Source organism: Saimiri boliviensis, chromosome 8, assembly GCF_048565385.1.
Source record: "Saimiri boliviensis isolate mSaiBol1 chromosome 8, mSaiBol1.pri, whole genome shotgun sequence".
Taxonomy (NCBI): Eukaryota; Metazoa; Chordata; class Mammalia; order Primates; family Cebidae; genus Saimiri; species Saimiri boliviensis.
Window position 1 is genome coordinate 68,022,562 of NC_133456.1, and position 19,839 is coordinate 68,042,400.

A 19,839-nucleotide genomic window follows, 5' to 3' on the forward strand; every position below is an offset into this window, starting at 1 on the left:
AATGGGAACATAAGGAAAGCAACACATTATGTCTTCCCGTAAATACCAGAAAACAGCAACTGACCATCAAAATACTTCTGACAGACAACAGCAACATGATAATCAGTCTTTGGGATCAAAACAAAACAGAGAAGACGGAACACACATAGTAAACAAAAACTTTAGGTTGGAGAAAGTAACAGTGGCGCAACAGAAGAAATACCTGTGTAATAATCTTCTACCACACTCTTATTACTAGAGATTTTCATGCAGATAATCAATATCAAATCAATGATGACCTAGGAAGACACCATTCAGTGGGTTTTGTCCTTGATTATTTCCCAGGTCTCTTTTCTCCGAAAAAGGAAACTATGTAACTTTATACAGACAAATATCTAGAATAAAAAGAAATACTGTACCCTCTCTTTCTAATCAAAGTTTAATTTTCCATTTGTTCTTAGGTAACATTACCCTTTAAAAAGGTCCTTTCCACTAGCTATTCAACATGGAGGTGAAAGTTTTAAATCTTAAAAAACAGTATTAGTTCACACTGATGGACTAAAATAAATCAGAGTACGCTAATTATGAACAAAGGATAGGGCTCAATACTCCAAAGTCATTTTATTCTCTCTACAAAAAGATACCTGTGTTTTCCTTACCAGTGATAAAATATGTAAGAGTCAGAAGTCAAAAATGGAAAGCAGAAGAGTCGTGCACAGAGGTCCCTGAAATTATGCAAAATATATTCGCTTCTAGACAATTTTACGTGGAATTAAGTTTGGTACATCATGGGTTTGTCTGTTCGTCTGAGACGAAGTCTCGCTCTGTCACCCAGGCTGTACATCATGTTTTATATACTGTTCTTCTTAAGACTACAGGTTCAAATGCCAGTATAGATAATTTACATTTGCTTACAAAGCCTGGTAAGCTATCAAATGCCATGCATTTTAGTGTAGGGGGCTGAGATCCATTCTACAAAAAGGGATTCTTATTTTTAAAAACATAAGGTTTTTAATAAAACAAATTCATACTTAGTTGTTCTCTAAGACATCCTGAAATTCCCAGGCACAGTCATATCTGGAGAGACAAATGCTAACTGAGAAGAGCCCTGAAATGTTCACCCTGCTAAATGCCTGATTTTCTTTTCTCCCTTTACCTGATAATGAGCCTGGGCTTGCTGTGCAGAGTTCAAGGTGACATTGCAGAGTCTGCAGTACAGGGGCTTACATAGCTCCTCCAGGGCACAGTCTTGCTCCCCTCCCTTCGAGAACTCTTCTTCCCCTGCAAGAGGCAAGGAAGCCTCCTGCCCAGACGGCTTCTGTGGTGGAAGCTGCAAGGTGCCTGCAGGCCTGGTGGCCACTGACATAGGAGGAGAGGGTGCGGGCTGCCTAGGTGGAAGAAGCACAGCGTGCTGCAGGAGGATCATTGGGTAGGAAAGCCTTGGGCATAATCCAGCAGGTGATGAGAAGCAAGGTCTTCAAATCTGAATCAACAGCAAAACAACAAAAACAAAACCTCACTTAAAAATGAGACTTCAGCAACGTAACACGTAAATAACAATATAATCGGACCCTTTTCTGCACTTGTCCAAACCCGGCTTTGGAACTTCTTTTCTATGGCCTCACCTAGCAGACTTCCCCTGGCCGTTAATTCATACTGACACAGTGCTCTTCCACTGAGAATGGCTTGATTTTGCTTGGCACAGTTCCAACTGCTATCCCTCTGGCCCATGAACATTAATAGCACTGCATCCACAGCTAATTAAATCTAAAAGTCACATGGCTGAAATGGACATCAAAGGTCACCTGGTCCAGACCCCTTCCCTCAGGCACACTTACACTTAAACACTCTTAACGATAATCACACACAGACAAAAATACCACCAACCAGCTGGGCACAGTAGCTAACAACTGTAATCCCAGCACTTTGGGAAGCCAAGGCAGGTGGATCACCTGAAGTCGGGAGTTCAAGACCAGCCTGGACAACACAGTAAAACCCCATCTCTACTAAAAATACAAAAATTAGCCAGGCGTGGTGGTGGGCGCCTATAATCCAGCTCCTTGGAAGGCTGAGACAGGAGAATCTCTAGAACCCGGGAGGCGGAGGCTGCACTGAGCCAAGATCGTGACACCATACTCCAGCCAGGGAGACAGAGCAAGACTCTTCTCAAAAAAACACCACCAGCTAAAAATCTTAGCAAACATCTCTTCCAACCAACAATATCGAAGAGTGAATAAAAGAATATCACCTCGCAGAATCCTTAAAGCACTCACATAGAGTTAGCTAAAATTACAATGAACTCTAGGAATAGCCTAAAGTATGACAGAAATAAATAAAATGTGTTCCTTCTGATCAACTAGTGATATTTAAGCAGTTGAGCAAATGTAAAGCAGAGGTGGCAAACAACCTTGGGTCACATACAGCCACATATGTGCTGTTTGGAATATACAGTTTTGTTTTCATTTTTTAAGTTGTATTAGTTGTTAACATATAAGAATCAAGAGATTCGTGGCTTCTCTTGATAAAAGGATGATCTGGCGTCACTTGGCCCACATTTCTATGTGGGTCACAATTAGCTCGTGTTCAGAGGCACTGTGCCCTGTAGCCAGACCTGCCTTCTCCCAGATACCTCAGTCCCCACTCAGCTGTGGCCTGTACTTGTTACTTGCCTGTTCTCTGAAGGTTCTTGAGTTTATGGTCCTACTTCATATAGCCTTAGATTATATTCATGAGTCCCCTATAAAATCCAAATATTTTCCTTCCTTCTCTAGGTAAATTACCTACACAAAATCAGATTATCAAGGAAATGGCCAGTGGAGAGCCGGGCGCGGCGGCTCACGCCTGTAATCCCAGCATTTTGGGAGGCTGAGGTGGGCGGATCACCTGAGGTCAGGAGTTCGAAACCAGCCTGACCAATATGGTGAAACCCTATCTTTAAAAATTTTTTTTTAAAAAAGAAAGAAAAGAAATGGCCAGTGGAGTCATGGATCGCACTACCTACCATAAGCCCCAGCGTAACTCCAGTTCCTCAGTCTTCAGGCTATTTCTTTCCCTCCACCTTCTTAATAACTGATAGTCTCTATTCTAATTCCATCAGAAAAGGCCCAAAATGTTCCTCTCCCTCTTAAATCTTTACCCATAATTTCTCCTGCCTTCCACCCAGATGGCATTGTCTAAACCTGCGGGTCTCAAAATGAACCACAGTACACACTTTGTGTTCCCAAGATTCTAATTAACCCAAATTAGGATCCTTATTTCAAAATCCACAATTCCCTCCACTCTCTCAATACAGTATTATCCAAACCTCTTCTCTTGGTCAATACAATATGGCTATTTTAAGCTGCTGAAATTGTCTATCTGCAATGGAAATGTGTACATTATGGCAGTAATAGAATTACTAAAAGGAATCAAGTAAATTTTGAAAAGTCAAAGTCTATTTTACCACATTTGATAACTACATCAGCACCTGTATATCAAGCAACAACTTTCATACGAAATTTGGGGTGGGGAGGCAACAAAGGATGTAGTTAAGGGCAAAGTGCATAATTATTAGTCACAGAATCTAACAATACTTCTCATTAATCATGAAATTTAGAAAAATGATAATACTATTTAATGTTTAAGGAGAAGGGTACTGCCCATATCTCTGGGAACATAAGAGGAATATAGAGTTTGAACATTTAAAAAGTCAGGTTCTCTGTATGGCATTATTTCTCTTAATTGAATCAAGCAAAGATATCCAGAAAGCAAAGACAGATATGGTCATTTCAGACAAGAAAACTAAGTAGACAAAGAACAGCTTTTCAAAAAGTTTAACTATCTAATAATAATTCATAATGTTAAAAAGCTACGCATACAACCTGTACGAGTCACACTGCCACAAACATGCTGCTAGTTCATTAGTGAGAAGGTGGAGAGGGGGTGTTAAAAAATCTGGATAAAGGAAACCAGCAATGTAAACAGAAAATCAAATGCTACCAATCGCCAAGGCATGTCTGGGCTTGTTTTATGAAAGCTCACTTTCACTACAGGAAATTCTAGCACATGTCTCCCCCGGTGTTATCTGCAGGTCTCCCTCAAAATAAAGGTCCTTCTCAAAGCACGGGAGCACGAAAGGCCTCCTGCCAGAGGTGATGGAGTCACCCGATTTAAGGAAAACACTCTGGCCAAACACAGGCTCACCCATTATCGCATTTTATCTTTATAATTTTTAAAGAGTAGCTTGATATTCCAAATTTGTTTCCTGTTACATTTAACAATCAACGCAGCGTCCACGCCGGAAAACACATCTACCTATGACAATCTCATCAAACGTGAGTCCGCCTGCAGACAGAAATCAGCGCGCACCATGAACCCTGAACAAGCGCCGGCCTCCAGCGAGCGCAGCGGCGACGGAGCCCGCAGCTGCGACACGCGCGACCCGAAGGCCGGCCGCGAACCCGGGTCAGCGCGACGCTCGCCGCCCGGGTCCGGAGAGGGGCTGGGACGGCGCGAACGAAACGCGGCCTCGGAACGAACCGCGCGCTCGGGCGTCACGCCGGCCCGGGCCTGCTCTCCGTGCTGGACTCCGACCGCGTCTTCTCGTCCGGAGAAACTGAGGAAAGGGACCGGGAAGGAGGACCGGGCCGGCGGCGCCTCGGACTCCCCGGAGCGCGAGGGGCGCGGGACGCTCGGAACCCCCGAGGCCGGGCCGAGCTCCACAGGGCGCCCCGGTACGGTCAGGACGCCGTCCCGAGGGCGGAGGTCCCCCCGGACCACGGAGACGCCCGGCCCCGGCGCCCCCATCCGCGGACGGCGCGTCACGTGGGGAGCCGTGGAGACTCCGCCGCGGGGGACCCGCCGGCCCCGAAAGCCCCGCGCCCGCGCCGCCCGCACTCACCGGAGCCCCCGGACGCCCGGCCCGGCCCCGCCTCTCCTCGGAGCCACCCCGCCCGCCGGCCCCGCCGCGGCCGGAGGCTGCCTGTCAAACTCCGCCGCCGCGACCCGCAGGAGACAGCTGCAGGAAGTGACTGCGGTACCGCGGCGAGGGGGGGGACGGCGCCGGCCGGCGTCGCCACTGCGCATGCGCCGCTCGGAGCGCGTTCCCGGCGGGCGGCGCGTGCTCACCCGCCACGGGCGCGGGGGCGCTGGGGGGTCGCGCGGCTGGGCGGGCGCGGGGGCGCGGGGGCGCGGGCGGGAGGCGGTAGGCTCCCCGCCCATCTCAGCGGCGGCCCCCAGAGCCGCGGGTGCTCTGGGCAGGATCCTGGGCCGAGCGTTTGCAGCTTCGTTCTCCCGTCACTGGATCCGTCCCGCGGCCTGCGGTTGGCGGTGGAGGCGGCGGAGTGGCTCCTGGAAGCCGCTGTGTGCCCACTTCCGCCCCGCGTGGGGGAGGAGCGCGTGGCCGCCCTCCTCCCGCAGGGGAAAGTGAGCGGGGTGGGGACAATCCTGCGCCCCGAGGCTCCCCCTCAGGCGAGAAGGGCCGGGAGCGGCACGACCCCCACAGCCAGCGTGCAGAGGCGCGCTCGGGAAACGCTGGCTTCAACTCGGAGTGTAGACTGACCCGTGTGAAGCTCTGCCGGGGTGTTGTCTTTGTTTGTGGCAAACTGTAACAAATTTACTACTTTTGAGAGTACGGTTGAGTGGCATGAAGTGTATTCACATTACGGTATGGTTATTTTATGAATCACGAATTAAAATGCCAAGATCTACGTATAGTAAGATGTGCCCTGGTAACAGGGAAACAACTGCAGGCAATTAAGGCTGTTTCTTTGGCTGGCACGTGCACCCAACCAATACCAGCAAGTACAAGCCATAAATGACTTCCTAAGCTTAGTGGTAGTTTAACAAACATATACACGCAGTGTACACCAGCGGTTTAAGGAGAGTAATCATCATCTGAATTGTTTCTCCAGCTGTATGTGTACATTGACCTTATGTGTCACTATTTTAAAGTTTCTAAAATAATAAATGCTGCTAAAATCCACTCTCCAGCCCTTCTCTTTATGGCCCTTAGCCAGTCTTAGAACTTCGCAGTCCACACTCCTTAGGAACACCACTAGGCCTGGGGGAGCCTCTTCGATCTCACCTTCCACGAGTCTCCTCTCCTCGTTTTAGTCACAGCCCCATCCATGCCTCTTAATTTCCTGCCTCTAATTCAGCTCTATCTGCATCTTGAGTGCAAAATGCTTTGTCTCTCCTTGGGGCGGTGGCTTACGGCTGTAATCCCAGTACTTTCAGAGGCCAAGGTGGGCGGATCACCAGGTCAGGAGTTCTAGACCAGCCTGGTCAATATAGTGAAACCCCATCTCTATTAAAAATACAAAAATTAGCCGGACGTGGCGGCGCATGCCTGTAATACCAGCCACTTGGGAGGCTGAGGCAGAATCGCTTGAACCCGGGTGAGCTGAGATTGTGGCCCTGCACTCCAGGCTGGGTAACAGTGCGAGACTCCATCTCAAAAAAAAAAAAAAAAAAAAAAAAAAAAAAAAAAAAAAAAAAAAAAAAATGCTTTCTCCCCCCTCCCCTTGTATTACCAAACCCTACCTATCCTTCCAGGCCTCTTCTTTCATGAGCTCCCGCAGCACTTTCTCTGCACACCTTGATGACACACTATTTGTCGTCCTACATTATAATTATATAATGCCCTATAAATACCTTGAGTCCAGGAAGTATAAATGTCTTGGGGTTTTCAAATTTTATGTTTCATAGTTTGATGCATTCTTGTCCATCAGGATAAAAAATCTGAACAATTTCATGTTCTCTGGCCCTGCTCACATATTCTTCTCAGACAGCTAGGCCATTTCCTTCCCTGTCTCAGGGAGAAAGAAGGAGGCAATTATCTGATGCTTGTATAATAGACATTTGAAGCTCATGGCAGTGACAGTGGTCTCATAAGTCAGTGTCTGTGGTTTAGAATTAGCTGGACTTCATGAGTTTCAGCACCTGAAGAGCTGAAAGAAAAAAAAAAGCCACAAACAATAGATTCATCACTTTTGCTGTTAAAAAAAAAAAAAATCAGTGTGTGATGACCATAAAGGTTTACTTCTTACTTGTATTACATGCTGGGTTAGCTGAGGTTCTCCTCCATGGGTCTTCTCAATCCAGTCCCCAAGCTTAAGAAGCTCCCTCTGTGTGGGACTTGGCAATTCTCAAGGGAGATGGGAAGAGCCAGAGAGCTGTTAGAAACTTGTGAAGCCTCTTAAACCTGCTTCTCCAACGTCTCTTGACATGTCTACTCAAATCTCATTGGCCAAAGCGTTTTATATGGCCAAACCCCAAGTAAACAGAGAAGTCTATTTGTTTCATAGGCAAATCACACGGCAACGGGCATGGATTATAATGTTTTTGGAGTGGGGGTTGTGTGGTTAATTGTAAACAATAATGCACTCTGCCACAAAGATGGGGGAACCAATTTTCTCTCCTAGGAGATATTGGTGTATGTCCCAACGAAAAGCCTATAAACCCCCACCCACCAGCCATACACACTCAGTCCTAGGGATTCGTTTGAAAGAAACTGGAGCTAGAAATAACAGAATTCCCACATGTGTTTGAAGATCTAGAGACTGAGGGCATCTGAGCTACATTCCCAGTGGGGACCAGAAAAGCAGTCAAGGGCTGGGGTTTCCCTTCAGTAAACCAAAAGGAAGTAGGGTGTTAGCCTGAACTGTTTGAACAGAGGACTGCCCCTAAACTTGTTTTGTTTCGTTTTGTATTTATGGCATTAAAGACCATTCAGGGGAGCTGACAGAGAGCTGTAGGGGGCTGTGAGCCTACAGGTCAGAAAGAGGAAGGGCAGCACTGAATGAACAGATCGCTGATCTGACAGCAGAGAAAAAACAGACACCAAGTACTGAGGCCAAACCCGGGGGTTTGCCCTGATGCCTGCTTCCTCTTGCCACCTGCCTCCCCACTCCACCCAACCCCGCCCCAAATTTTAAGGTTATCCTCAGAAAAATAAGGGGAAACAGATCATTTTGAAGTGATTACACATTAGCCAGAAATGATTTGGAGACAGGAGAGTTTTGTGGGTAATGGAAGTACATGTGGAATTGACTTTTTTTTTCTCTCTTTAAAAAGAACAGGATCTTAACACTGAGACTAATATTAATTATTTTTTAAAAGAAATGTTTTTATACACCGAGTTTCATGACCTGATACAGCATAACCAGTACATTGGTATGACCATAGTTGATTGCATAAATGTATGAATGAATGAGGAATTTATTTTCTCCATTCTGTAATAGGCATATAGTACCTGACAGTGTATTTCAGAGCAGTGTTTCCTTTTTATTATAACTATTATATGGGAAAGTCTCTGAATTTATCTGATGGGAACTCTCATATTAAAATAAGGATAATTATTTTCATTATGCTAGATCCTATACTGAGAAAATCTACATCTGTATTTATTTACCAAGGAAATGGTCCTGACACACTTACTTTTGGTGGCATGGCTTGAGTTTTAGGGAATCTCTCCAGAAATCTACATGATATACTCACAATCAGAGAAGAGAAACACTCATCCCTCTCCATGGACTGGTGCAATTTGTCAGGTCAGATCCTCTCTTGTATGGGAATCTGTGTCATCCTTTAAGACTCCACATGCCTTTTCTCTCATAACACATAATGTCTTCCAGACCAACTTCTTTCTTTTTTTTTTTTTTTTTTTTGAGACGGAGTTTCGCTCTTGTTACCCAGGCTGGAGTGCAATGGCACGATCTCGGCTCACCGCAACCTCTGCCTCCTGGGTTCAGGCAATTCTCCTGCCTCAGCCTCCTGAGTAGCTGGGATTACAGGCACGCGCCACCATGCCCAGCTAGTTTTTTTGTATTTTTAGTAGAGACGGGGTTTCACCATGTTGACCAGGATGGTCTCGATCTCTTGACCTCGTGATCCACCTGCCTCGGCCTCCCAAAGTGCTGGGATTACAGGCTTGAGCCACCGCGCCCGGCCCAACTTCTTTCTTTAAATCATCAGATAATGCCTTCAACATTGTCCCTCATAATAACCTCTGTTTTTCAACACAATCCTTCCTTATAATTAGAGTAAAGCAATACATCAACAATCTCAAATCCAGCAAAATAGCTTCTCGTGCATTTTAATAACATTCTAACATTTTTTAACCCAAAAAATAAAATATGAAGAAATAGTGGAAACATGGCAACAGCAGTCACAAATTTTTTTTTCCCTGAATTCCCCTAATTTTAAAAATGGACCTTGAGAAGAATGTGTATTCAGAAAAAAAAAAAAAAAAATGGTTGTGGGGGGCGGAGTGGAAGGGGCAAATAGATAGCAAAACCAAAGGCCTATAGCCAAGTCTAACAAAATGCAGTTGGCAGTTGGGACAACCCACCAATAGCTGCAAGACCTGTGAGGCATCCGCAGGAGGAAGTAGAGAGAAACAGCCAGGCAAGTGGCAGGCAAGTGGCAGACCTGAGAAAGCCGAGGCGCTCTCAGCCCCCATGTCCGCAGTGTTCTGCCTCCACTATTCAACCAACTGTGGATCAAAAATATTTTTTAAAAACATGTAAAAATAATGTAACAATGATTAACAGAGCATTCACATTGTATTAAGTATTATAAGTAATCTACAGATGATGTAAAGTTTACTGGAGGATATACATATGTTATATACAAATACTGTGACATTTTACATCAAGGCAGCTGCAGATTTGGGTATGCTGGCTGGAGGGTCCTGAAACCATCCCCCTACAGATACTGAGAGGCAGCTGTAGTTGATGGGACTCACTGACACTTGGAGAGCCAATCTGGAACTGAGAGGAGCTTTGCACTTCTAAGAGTCGATTCATGCGATGGGTAAGAGGTGAGTTTGGACAGGACTTGTAGATCAGATGGTTATGTAACAGGCACTATAGCTTAAAGACATTCCAAGTTAGTTCCCAAGCCAAGTTCGAAGACTAATCACCCTGGAAACACAGACCTCAGAGACAACTGAGAATGTGTTCCTGAGTAGGCTCCATGAGACACCGCAGTTATGGGTTCTGTTACATAGAAAATGAAAGCAGGGGCGTAGGGAAGCAAAGGTGATGTTCTACAATTCTGACTGGCGCTCAGGGACATCACACATAAGATAAAGCAAATATGTGGTTAACAAACATGTATGCCTCAGGGTCTGGAGAGGAATGATTGATTTTATCCTGACTTTGTGTTTTATCTGATAGACAAGATTGAAATACAGGACAGACTCCAGCCCTGTAGGCGTCGGTTCAACTTAGCTCATAAACCTAGTTTTTATTACCCATATCTCTAACCTGTAGCTATCTTAAGCTACTTTTAAAATTCGTATTCTAATTTTCTTTTTTCTGACAGACTGAAGCAGTTTGGGACCTATAAACTCTCGGAACTAACTCCCAAACTCCTTTCCCAAATGGAAGAGAAAATGCCGGAATCGAATCCAAATGGTATAGGCTAGAGAAATAGGAAAAAGAAAGATCCAGAAGAGAGGAAGGAACCAGGAGGTCTCAGAAAGTAAGTCACTGCCTTTGGAAAATGACAGGAGGTCAAGAGCAGAGGGAGCTCTAGAGTCTGAATTTAGAAATGAGTCCTGAACCACCATTCGTCAGCTTCCGATCACGCCTGTGATTCAACTGCCAGCTCGCAAGAACTACAGACAGCAAGGAACGCCTTAAACTGTGCTATGGGCCTGAGCTCAGCACAATCCAGACTGTAGGACAATGACCTGATCTCTACAACGAGTAAGTTACACAGAAAAGGCGGGGCAGGGAATGAAAGGGGAATGTGGAGACTTTTTTTTTTTTTTTTTTTTGGAACGGAGTTTCGCTCTTGTTACCCAGGCTGGAGTGCAATGGCACGATCTCGGCTCACCGCAACCTCCGCCTCCTGGGTTCAGGCAATTCTCCTGCCTCAGCCTCCTGAGTAGCTGGGATTACAGGCACGCGCCACCATGCCCGGCTAATTTTTAGTATTTTTAGTAGAGACGGGGATTCACCATGTTGACCAGGATGGTCTCGATCTCTTGACCTCGTGATCCACCCGCCTCGGCCTCCCAAAGTGCTGGGATTACAGGCTTGAGCCACTGCGCCCAGCAGTGGAGACTTTTTAAAAGTCTTAAAATATTTTAGGATATGGGCAAAACCAAATTAAGAATGAATGCTTAGGTGACAAGACATAAAAAAAAAAAGCAAAGAAGTGATTACAATAAAAGTCAGGGGAGTGCTCATTTTTCACCTGGGGGCAGACGGGGTGTGATTGGGAGAAGAAACTGTAGGTTTCTGGGGTAGCTGGCGAATAGTGAGGCACCTTCACCTTTCACCAGCTACTCCAATGTCCAGTGTCCTCACTATCTGCCATCCTACTACTCACTAAATACTAAGCTACTTACTAAATTACTAACTTACTAGATCATAACCACCATCCTACTACTTACTAAACTACTTACTAAATTACTAACTTACTAAATCATAACCACCATCCTTCCTTCTTATTAAATACTAAGCTACTAACTAAATCATAACCGCCATCCTTACTACCTATTAAATACTAAGCTACTTACTCAGTTACTAACTTACTAAATAAGCACCATCCTTAGTACTCACTAAACCTTGCTACTGCTGAACAGTGGTCCTCACCATTCACACAGGTAGCGGTCAAGAAATAGAACTTATAGTAATGCATTAAACTGTACTTTTTAATGCATTTTTCAATATCTATGTCATATTTTACAATACAGAAACTTTTTAAAACAGAAGAAAACAAATAATACCTCCTTGTTGTAGAAAATGCAAAAAGATATAAAGCAGAAAAAGACTTCTCATAGTCACACCATGCTTTTTTTTAAGTTTGCACCATTTCCTTTCAGGCTTTTTTCTGCCCATGTAAAGAAATATATTTTTAGTGAAATTGGATTGTGCTCTATGTACCATGATTTTTACTTATACCATATGTGTTTCCAATAAATAATCCTAGAACATGGCACTTTTAATGGCTTCACAATACTCCATCCAAAGACACAGTAAAATTTAAACATTCACTTATTGTTGAGTATTGAGTTTCTTTCCAATTTCTCACTAAAATAAATAGCACCCCACTATTGTTCATCTATCTTGATTTGAATTGATGATAACTTTTATTAAATTAAATTATTATACTATGAAGTTACTAGATCAAAGGGAATGAACACTCTTAAGGCTTTTACTGCTTTTTGCCAAATTGGCGTTCCAAGACAGTGGCCCCTCACCACTTCCACCAGGCCCTTTCAGAGTGTGCTCATCTCTGTTGACACACACTATAGCTTATGACAAATTCGTTCTTCTTCACAATTTGCTAAGCAACAAAATGGTATGTTCTCATTTTCATGTCTTTAATTATTTAACTTTTCCAGTTATTTTTTGAGAATTGTCTGATTTTGTCCTTTTCTTTTGGAGACTAACTTCATAAATTAGGTAGTAGGCACTTTTGAGAACATCAGCCCATTGTCTCTTTATGTTAAAAGTAGTTCTTCTGGTTTGTTTTTTTGAGACAGAGTTTAGTTCTTGTTGCCCAGGCTGGAATCCAGTGGCACGATCTCAGCTCACTGCCAGCCCTGTTCCCCAGGTTCAAGTGATTCTCCTCCCTCAGCCTCCTGAGTAACTGCAATTACAGGTACCCACCACCACACCCAGCTAATTTTTATATTTTTAGTAGAGATGGGGTTTCACCATATTGTCCAAGCTGGTCTCGAACTCCTGACCTCAGATTATCCACCTGTCCTGGCCTCCCAAAGTGCTGGGATTACAGGCCTGAGCCACCGCCCCCAGCCAGTATTTTTTTTTTTACTTACAGAAATTTTACACCAGGTATGGTGGTTTATGCCTATAATCCCAGCATTTTGGAGGCCAAGGCAGGAGAATGCCTTGAGCCCAGGAGTTTGAAACCAGCCTTGGCAATATACTGACACCTCATCTCTACAAAAAATGAACAAAATAAGGCGGGCATGGTGGGATACACCTGTAGTCCCAGATAATCAGGAGGCTATGGAAGGAGGATCTCTTGCACCCAGAAGGTTGAGGCTACAGTGAGCCAAGACTGGGCCACTGCACTCCAGCCTGGGTGACAAAGCAAGATAAGACAAGTAAGAAAAGGAAGTTTTACTCATCCTGTGGGAAAGGGAAAGGGGAGGAAAGGAAGTTTTACTCTCCTATAGGTCACAGCTTCTGTGACACCTCTTCTGTGAAGTCAGTTCTAACCTTAAAGTTACAGTTACCAGATCCTCCTGGTATATGCCAAGTACCCTATACTTCCCTTCATAGATCTGAAAAATAAGCCAACATAATACCCTGCTCCTGTGCTAAACAATATTAGAACCAAACATAGTTTCCTGTCTTAAGTTAAAAGATCCTGAGACCAGCCATACTTCCCTGTACCTACGGTAAACAAAACCAGAACAAGCAAAACAAAACTTAGTTACCAGCTTCCGTAAATGTTTGCTCCTAAAAGATCAGAATGTGAACCTACTAAAAGAGCTCTTTTTGAGACCTTGCCTCCCTGACACTGCCCTCAGGAGGGGCCCACATGGCATGTGAACTAAGAAGTTGATGGTCCCAGTTCCAGTCAAGCCTTTAGATGACCACCTCCTGACTTGACTACAACCTCACGAGAGAACCTGAATCAGAACCATCCAATTTAGCCAGTCCCAGAGCCCTAACCACAGAGACCATGTGAGGTAATTAGGGTTGTTATAAACTACTAAGCTTGGGGTGATTTTTTTTTTTTTTTTGAGACAGAGTCTAACTCTGTAGCCCAGGGTGGAGTGCAGTGGCATGGTCACAGCTCACTGCAACCTCCACCTCCCTGGTTCAAGCAATTCCCCTGCCTCAGCCTCCCAAGTAACTGGGGTTACAGGTGCGTGCCACCACACACACCTAATTGTTTCGTATTTTTAGTACTGATGGGGTTTCTCCATGTTAGTCAGACTAGTCTCAAACTCCTGACCTCAGGCAGTCTGCCCTCCCTGGCCTCCCAAAGTGCTGGGATTACAGGCATGAGCTTGGGGTAATCTTTTATGCAGAGATAACTAATGTAAGTCCCCCCATTCTGTGACCCTTTAAACTATGTATGTAGATTACTTTGCTAAAAATATATACCTCTCATTACTAGTTTTTTGTTTATTTTTACTTTCCTTGCTTAGTATTTGTTGTTTATACTTCTTGATTGACTTTAGAATCACATCGTCAAATTCCTCAACTTCCATTGGGATTTCAGTTGAATTTCATCAAATCTATGCATACATTTCTGGGTAAGTTAAAATTTTACACTATTTTCTTTCCTACCACTGTACAATGATTCAAAATTTTCTTTCTCTTCACTAACATTTTGTAATTTTCTTCATTGTAAGTATAATATTTATTATTATTAAAATGGGTCAAGTATGCTTTTTTTCTTTAGTGAATGGAATTGATTTCCTTTTATGTAATGTTTCTGGCAGACAGAAAAATTACCAAAGTCTTGAATTATATTCAAGTGTTTAAAATACTTTATTGTCTACTTGTACTATTGCTAAAATTCTGTACTTTTCCTTGTGGGCAGGCCTATCAATACACAAGAGAGAAAATGAATATTTTTAATACAATAGCAATTACAATTCTGTATCCTGTGAGTTATATGATTATCCAATTTAGGTCTCATGATCCAAAAGCAATAGAAATAATTAGCAACTTTCCTAAAATCTTTGTATTCCTTTTCTGGCCCAATATTCCTTTCCCTCTCTCAACCTACACAATTTCTCTGCGGCTTGTAAAACTGCTGGAGTTAACTTCTCTTTTAATGCTGTGTCTCTTATTCAAATTGGTTAGCTTTCATTGTTGCTTTGCCATTGGCATCACTAGTGTGAACTTAATTTTGCAGACCCATTATGACAAAGAAAATCAAACCACATTTCCCTTTGACCCTCCAGTTGCAATATTATTTTGAGGAAATGCCTGTTCATTTATGCATCCATACATTCTTATCTGCCTCATTTTGTGTATGTGTTTATCAGTGCTGTCCGACAATGGGAAGAATGATACGTTTATTTAATGTTGGAATGGAAGGGTACTACAGTAAGAGCCTGCTTGTCAGGCACTGTACTAGGGGCTTTTATACCCTAGCTCATATCTTCCTCATGTTAACCTAGAGAAAAAAGTGAGGCAAATTTAAGTAGAGAGTTTAATTGGGGCAAGTTCGAGGATTGCAACCCAGGAGCACTGAGTTACACGGTGCCTTGAATTCCAATTAGCAGCAATTACAAGTAGGTTTATAAAGGAGAAGAGGAGGCATTTCTTAAGTTGTTTACCAAGAATTTACATTACAAAACATGAGAGCCAGTGAAGTGGCTCACATCTATAATCTCAGCTACTCCAGAGGGAGGCTGAAGTGGGAGGATCCCTTGAGGCCAGGAATTTGAAACCAGCCTGAGCAACACAGCAAGACACCTCCTCTAAAGAAAGAATTCTTAAACTGTTGATGGACTACACACTGTTCTTTGTAACACAAATTCCAGAACATGAAGATAATGAGTGAGGCAGTTAGTCAGGAACAAACACCTTTAAATAACTGCCCCAGGCACAAGGAGGTGAGGGCATGAGTGGCCATGGTCCCATATTCATGTTGTTCTGGGCCTAATTTTGGAAACCTGGCATAGCTCAGACTGCTCTCATATATTTTTCTCTTTTCAGCCACAATTCCAATGAGGTAGGTATTATTTTACTCATTTTAGGGATGATTCTGAAATGTTAGGTTATAGTTCCAAGTTATTCAGCTTACATCTCTCTGTTTCTCCTTGGTTTCTACCACATCAGAGCTTTTCAGACTTCAACACGCACACAGATCACCCAGCAATATTTTTAAAGTGCAGATAATGTCTCAGTAGTCTGCCGTTGGAACTGTGAGTCTGCATTTTGAACAAGCTTCCAGGTGATGTCACACTTTTGAGTAGCAAAGCATAGATCACAATGAATTTAAGGCAATATGACTCATTGGAAGGATCACAAACTTTGGAATGGGAGCATCTGAATTCAAATTCGAATGCAGGTACTTACCAGTCTTCTGACTTAGCATGGATTCTTTCTGAACTTCAGTTCCCTAATCTAAAATGAAGAAACAACCCCCCTTCGTAGGGTTGTTCAGTTAAAGAAACAACACATTTCCAGTGCCTAACATGTACTAGAATCTCAATACCGATTTATCTTTTCTTTCCTTGGTAGATTAGAATGTTGCTATCAATCTTCTAGATATTCAATACGTATATTTTTTGTGAAAATGACAGAAACACACTCAAATTGATTTGGTCTGAAGAAACGGAAAGACCCTAAAGATTCTCTAGTAGCCCTACTGCAGGGAAGGTACCGGAAACCCAGAAGTGAGGACTCAGATGCTGCCTAGAGTCTCTTGCTCTCTGAGGAGCTGTTTCTTTCTTAGGGCAAATGGAGTTCACTCTGCTTCACTGCAGCCTTGGTTCTCTCACAGAGAAGGAAACATGGGTGCCCAGAGTTCCCAAGGCTTTCCCTTGGAGGAGAACTCTCATTCTGGTGTTTGGAATTTCAGCCTTTTTGCATTGGTTTCTTCCCATCTTCATGAAATGATCCACCTTTAGTCTTTGAAGTTGATGACCTTTGGATGGGGTTTCTGTGTGGATGTCCTTTCTATTGATGTTGAAACTATTTCTTTCTGTTTGTTAGTTTTCCTTCTAACAGGCCCCTCTGCTGCAGGTCTGCTGGGGTTTGCTGGAGGTCCACCCCAGACCCTGCTTGCCCGGGTATCACCAGCGGGGGCTGAGGAACAGCAAAGATTGCTGCCTGTTCCTTCCTCTGGCAGCTTCGTCCCAGAGGGGCACCCACCATAGGCCAGCCAGAGCTCTCCTGTAGTAGGTGTCTATCAGCCCCTGCTGGGAGGTGTCTCCCAGTCAAGATACATGGGGATCAGGGAGCCACTTGAGGAGGCAGTCTGTCCCTTATCAGAGCTCAAACACTCTGCTCTCTTCAGAGCGCCAGGCAGGGATGTTTAAGTCTGCTGAAGCTGTGCCCACAACCACCCCTTTTCCCAGGTGCTCTGACACTAGAAGGTGGGGGCTTTATTTATAAGTCCCTGATGGGCTGCTGCCTTTTTTCAGAGATGTCCTGCCCAGTAAGAAGGGAGCTACTGACAGTCTGCCTATAGAGGCCTTGCTGAACTGACATGGGCTGTACCCAGTTGCTGTGTAAACTTCCTGCCCACTTTGTTTACACAGGTGAGGTTTTGAAGAGGGAGACCCAGGCATCTCAGATCAACTTCCCCTTTTCATTCCTAAGACTGTAAACTTCCCCTTTTCATTCCTAAGACTGTAAACTGAAATCTTTTCATATGTAATTCCTGAGACTGTAAACCGAGACCCTTTTCATATGTTAAGCTATAAACCTAAGATTCTTCCACGTGTAACATCTAAAGTATAAGCCTTTATAAAGAAGGAACCTTCCTTTGTTAGGGGAGCTTGGCTGTTAGGCAACTATGCCACCTTGCTCCCAGCTGAATAAACTCCTTCCTCCTGTATTCAGTGTCCGAGAGATCCATTTCCCGCAGCCGCTCCTGCTGCAGTTTCAATGGCCTACTGGAGCCTCAGCAATGGTGGGTGCCCCTCCCCCCATGAAGCTCAAATGTCCCAGGTCAAGCTCAGACTGCTGTGCTGGCTGCAAGAATTTAACTCTAGTGAATCTTAGCTTGCTGGTCTGCATGGGGCTGACACTCGCCAGGCCAGACCACTTGGCTCCCTGGCTTCAGCCCCCTTTCCAGGGGAGTTCACAGTTCTGTCTCACTGGTGTTCCAGGTGCCTCTGGGGTATGAAAAAAAAAAAAAACTGCTACAGCTATCTCAGTGTCTTCCCAAACGGCCGCCCAGTTTCGTGCTGGAAACCCAGGGTACTGGTGGTGCAGGCACCGGAGGGAATCTCCTGGTCTGCGGGTTGTGAAGACAGTGGGAAAAGCACAGTGTCTGGGCGGGAGTGCAGGGGACAGTCCCTAATGGCTTCCCTTGGCTAGGAGGGGGAGTTCCCCGACCCCTTGCACTTCCCCGGTGAGGCGATGCCCCATCCTGCTTCAGCTGGCCCTCCTTGGGCTGCACCCACTGTCTAACCCGTCCCAGTGAGATGAACCAGGTACCTCAGTTGGAAATGCGGAGATCACCTGCCTTCTGCGTCGATCTTGCTGGGAGCTGCACTCTGGAGCTGTTCCTATGTGGCCATATTGGAAACTCCGCAGTCTCTAGCATTCTATCCCAAACTTAACGACCTTGAAACAGAATCTGCTTGAATAAGACTAGGTCAGATGTCCATGCCTGAATCCATCGTCTCTGGTGGGAGGGGCGGGCTCGGGGAAGGAGGTCGTGCTGTGAAGTAGCGGCTGCTTCCCTTGGTCAGCTGGAGCCTGCTGTAGTAAATGACATCTGAGGGCTGGAAAGAAGAACTGAACGAGGTGTTAGGAACCTAGGTAGATGTCCTCATTATGCTGCTCATTTCCTAAATGATTTCGGATAAATCAATAGCTATGGGCATCATCTTCTTTATTGTCATATTTCATATTATTTTCTTTGGATTAGATAATATGAGGTCATATCCAAATATAAAATTTTATGATTCTTTTTATATGTAAGAAATGTAGGATTTCTTCAGGTTTAAATGTGAGCTGCTTAAAAAATCTACAAAATGGCACTGGTGTCCTTTAGTATTTTCCAAGCTATTGAAGGATGGCAGTCACGCCTGACAAAGTCCTAGAGCCCCACACCAGTGCTGATGTTCCTTGACGCCAAGGTGACTTACAAGTTGCAGTTGCAAAAAGAGTGCACTTGAAGCTGACAGAACTAGTCACGATTTGTTACAACTCTGGCCTTTACTGGCAAGTTAATCTTTCTTTTCAAGCAAAGCAATCCCTCCCTCTCTCTGCTTAACAAAACAAGGGCTCGGAAACAACAACCACAGGTAACAGAGGCCACAGCTGAAGTTTCATCTGGAAACATAATGAATAGAGAAAGGTTGATTGGTGTCCAAAAAAGTTGCCCGCCCTTTAGGGAATCTATCACCTCATTCATGTATTCATTTATTTAACAGATTCAATGGAAGCTTGCTATGTGTCAGGTACTGTTCTAGATGCTGCAGATACAATAGAGGACAAGACAAATTCCTAAGCTCTTGGTGCTTGTGTGTTAAATAAGAGGATAAATAGGAAGTTCTAGCCAGAGAAAACAGGCAAGAGAAAGAAAGAAAAGGCATCCAAATAAAAAAAGAAGTGGCCGAATTAGCACTTTTCTTTAATGATATGATTCTATACATAGAAAACCTTAAGATTTCACCAAAAGGCTCCTGGAACTGATAAACAACCTCAGTAAAGTTTCAGGATACAAAATCAATGTACAACTATTAATGGCATTTATATATACCAATAATGCTCACACAATTTCATTTACAATAGCAAAAATAAAATGAATAGGAATACATCTACCCAAGAAGATCAAAGATAAGATCTCTACAAGGAGAACTACAAAACACTGCTGAAATAAATTATAGATGACTCAAACTAATTGAAAAATATTCCATGCTCATGGATTGAAAGAATCAATATTGTTAAAATGGCTATACTGTCCAAAGCAATCTATAGATTCAACATTATTCCTATCAAACTACAAACACCATTTTCTACAGAATTAGAAAAAAAGCCTTGGGAGGCTGAGGTAGGAGAACTGCTTGGACCGGGACCCAAGAGGCAGAGGTTGCAGTGACCTGAGATTGCACCACTGCACTCCAGCCTGGACTACAGAGTAAGAGTCTGTCTCAAAAAAAAAAAAAAAAAAAAAAAAAAAAAAAAAAAAAAAAAAATTAAAGAAAAAACAAACTATTTTAAAATTCATATGGAATCAAAAAAG

At 43.9% G+C, this 19,839-nt stretch overlaps 1 protein-coding gene and 1 long non-coding RNA gene across 8 annotated transcripts in view; one reads left to right on the top strand and one right to left on the bottom strand.

The window, feature by feature from the left end:
• ZMAT3 (zinc finger matrin-type 3) overlaps positions 1–19,839 on the bottom strand; it is a 90,218-nt gene that overhangs the window by 36,281 nt on the left and 34,098 nt on the right. The window contains exons 6-8 of one of the 7 annotated variants that reach the window (XM_074404576.1): positions 7,008–7,105; positions 6,613–6,908; positions 1,136–1,462 (exon numbers count right to left, since the gene is read on the bottom strand). In XM_074404576.1, coding sequence (XP_074260677.1) covers positions 1,136–1,405 — 270 coding nt within the window. In that variant the 5' untranslated portion in view covers positions 1,406–1,462; positions 6,613–6,908; positions 7,008–7,105. Of the gene's footprint in view, positions 1–1,135; positions 1,463–3,839; positions 4,245–4,272; positions 4,432–4,497; positions 4,571–4,858; positions 5,000–6,612; positions 6,909–7,007; positions 7,106–19,839 lie in introns of those variants that run through there. The other 6 variants (XM_039478895.2, XM_039478896.2, XM_010337587.3 and 3 more) reach the window with 6 other exon arrangements.
• LOC141585397 (uncharacterized) lies at positions 9,517–14,397 on the top strand. The gene is made up of 3 exons (XR_012518831.1): positions 9,517–9,781; positions 10,288–10,673; positions 14,138–14,397. It is a non-coding gene; the product is annotated as an uncharacterized LOC141585397 (long non-coding RNA).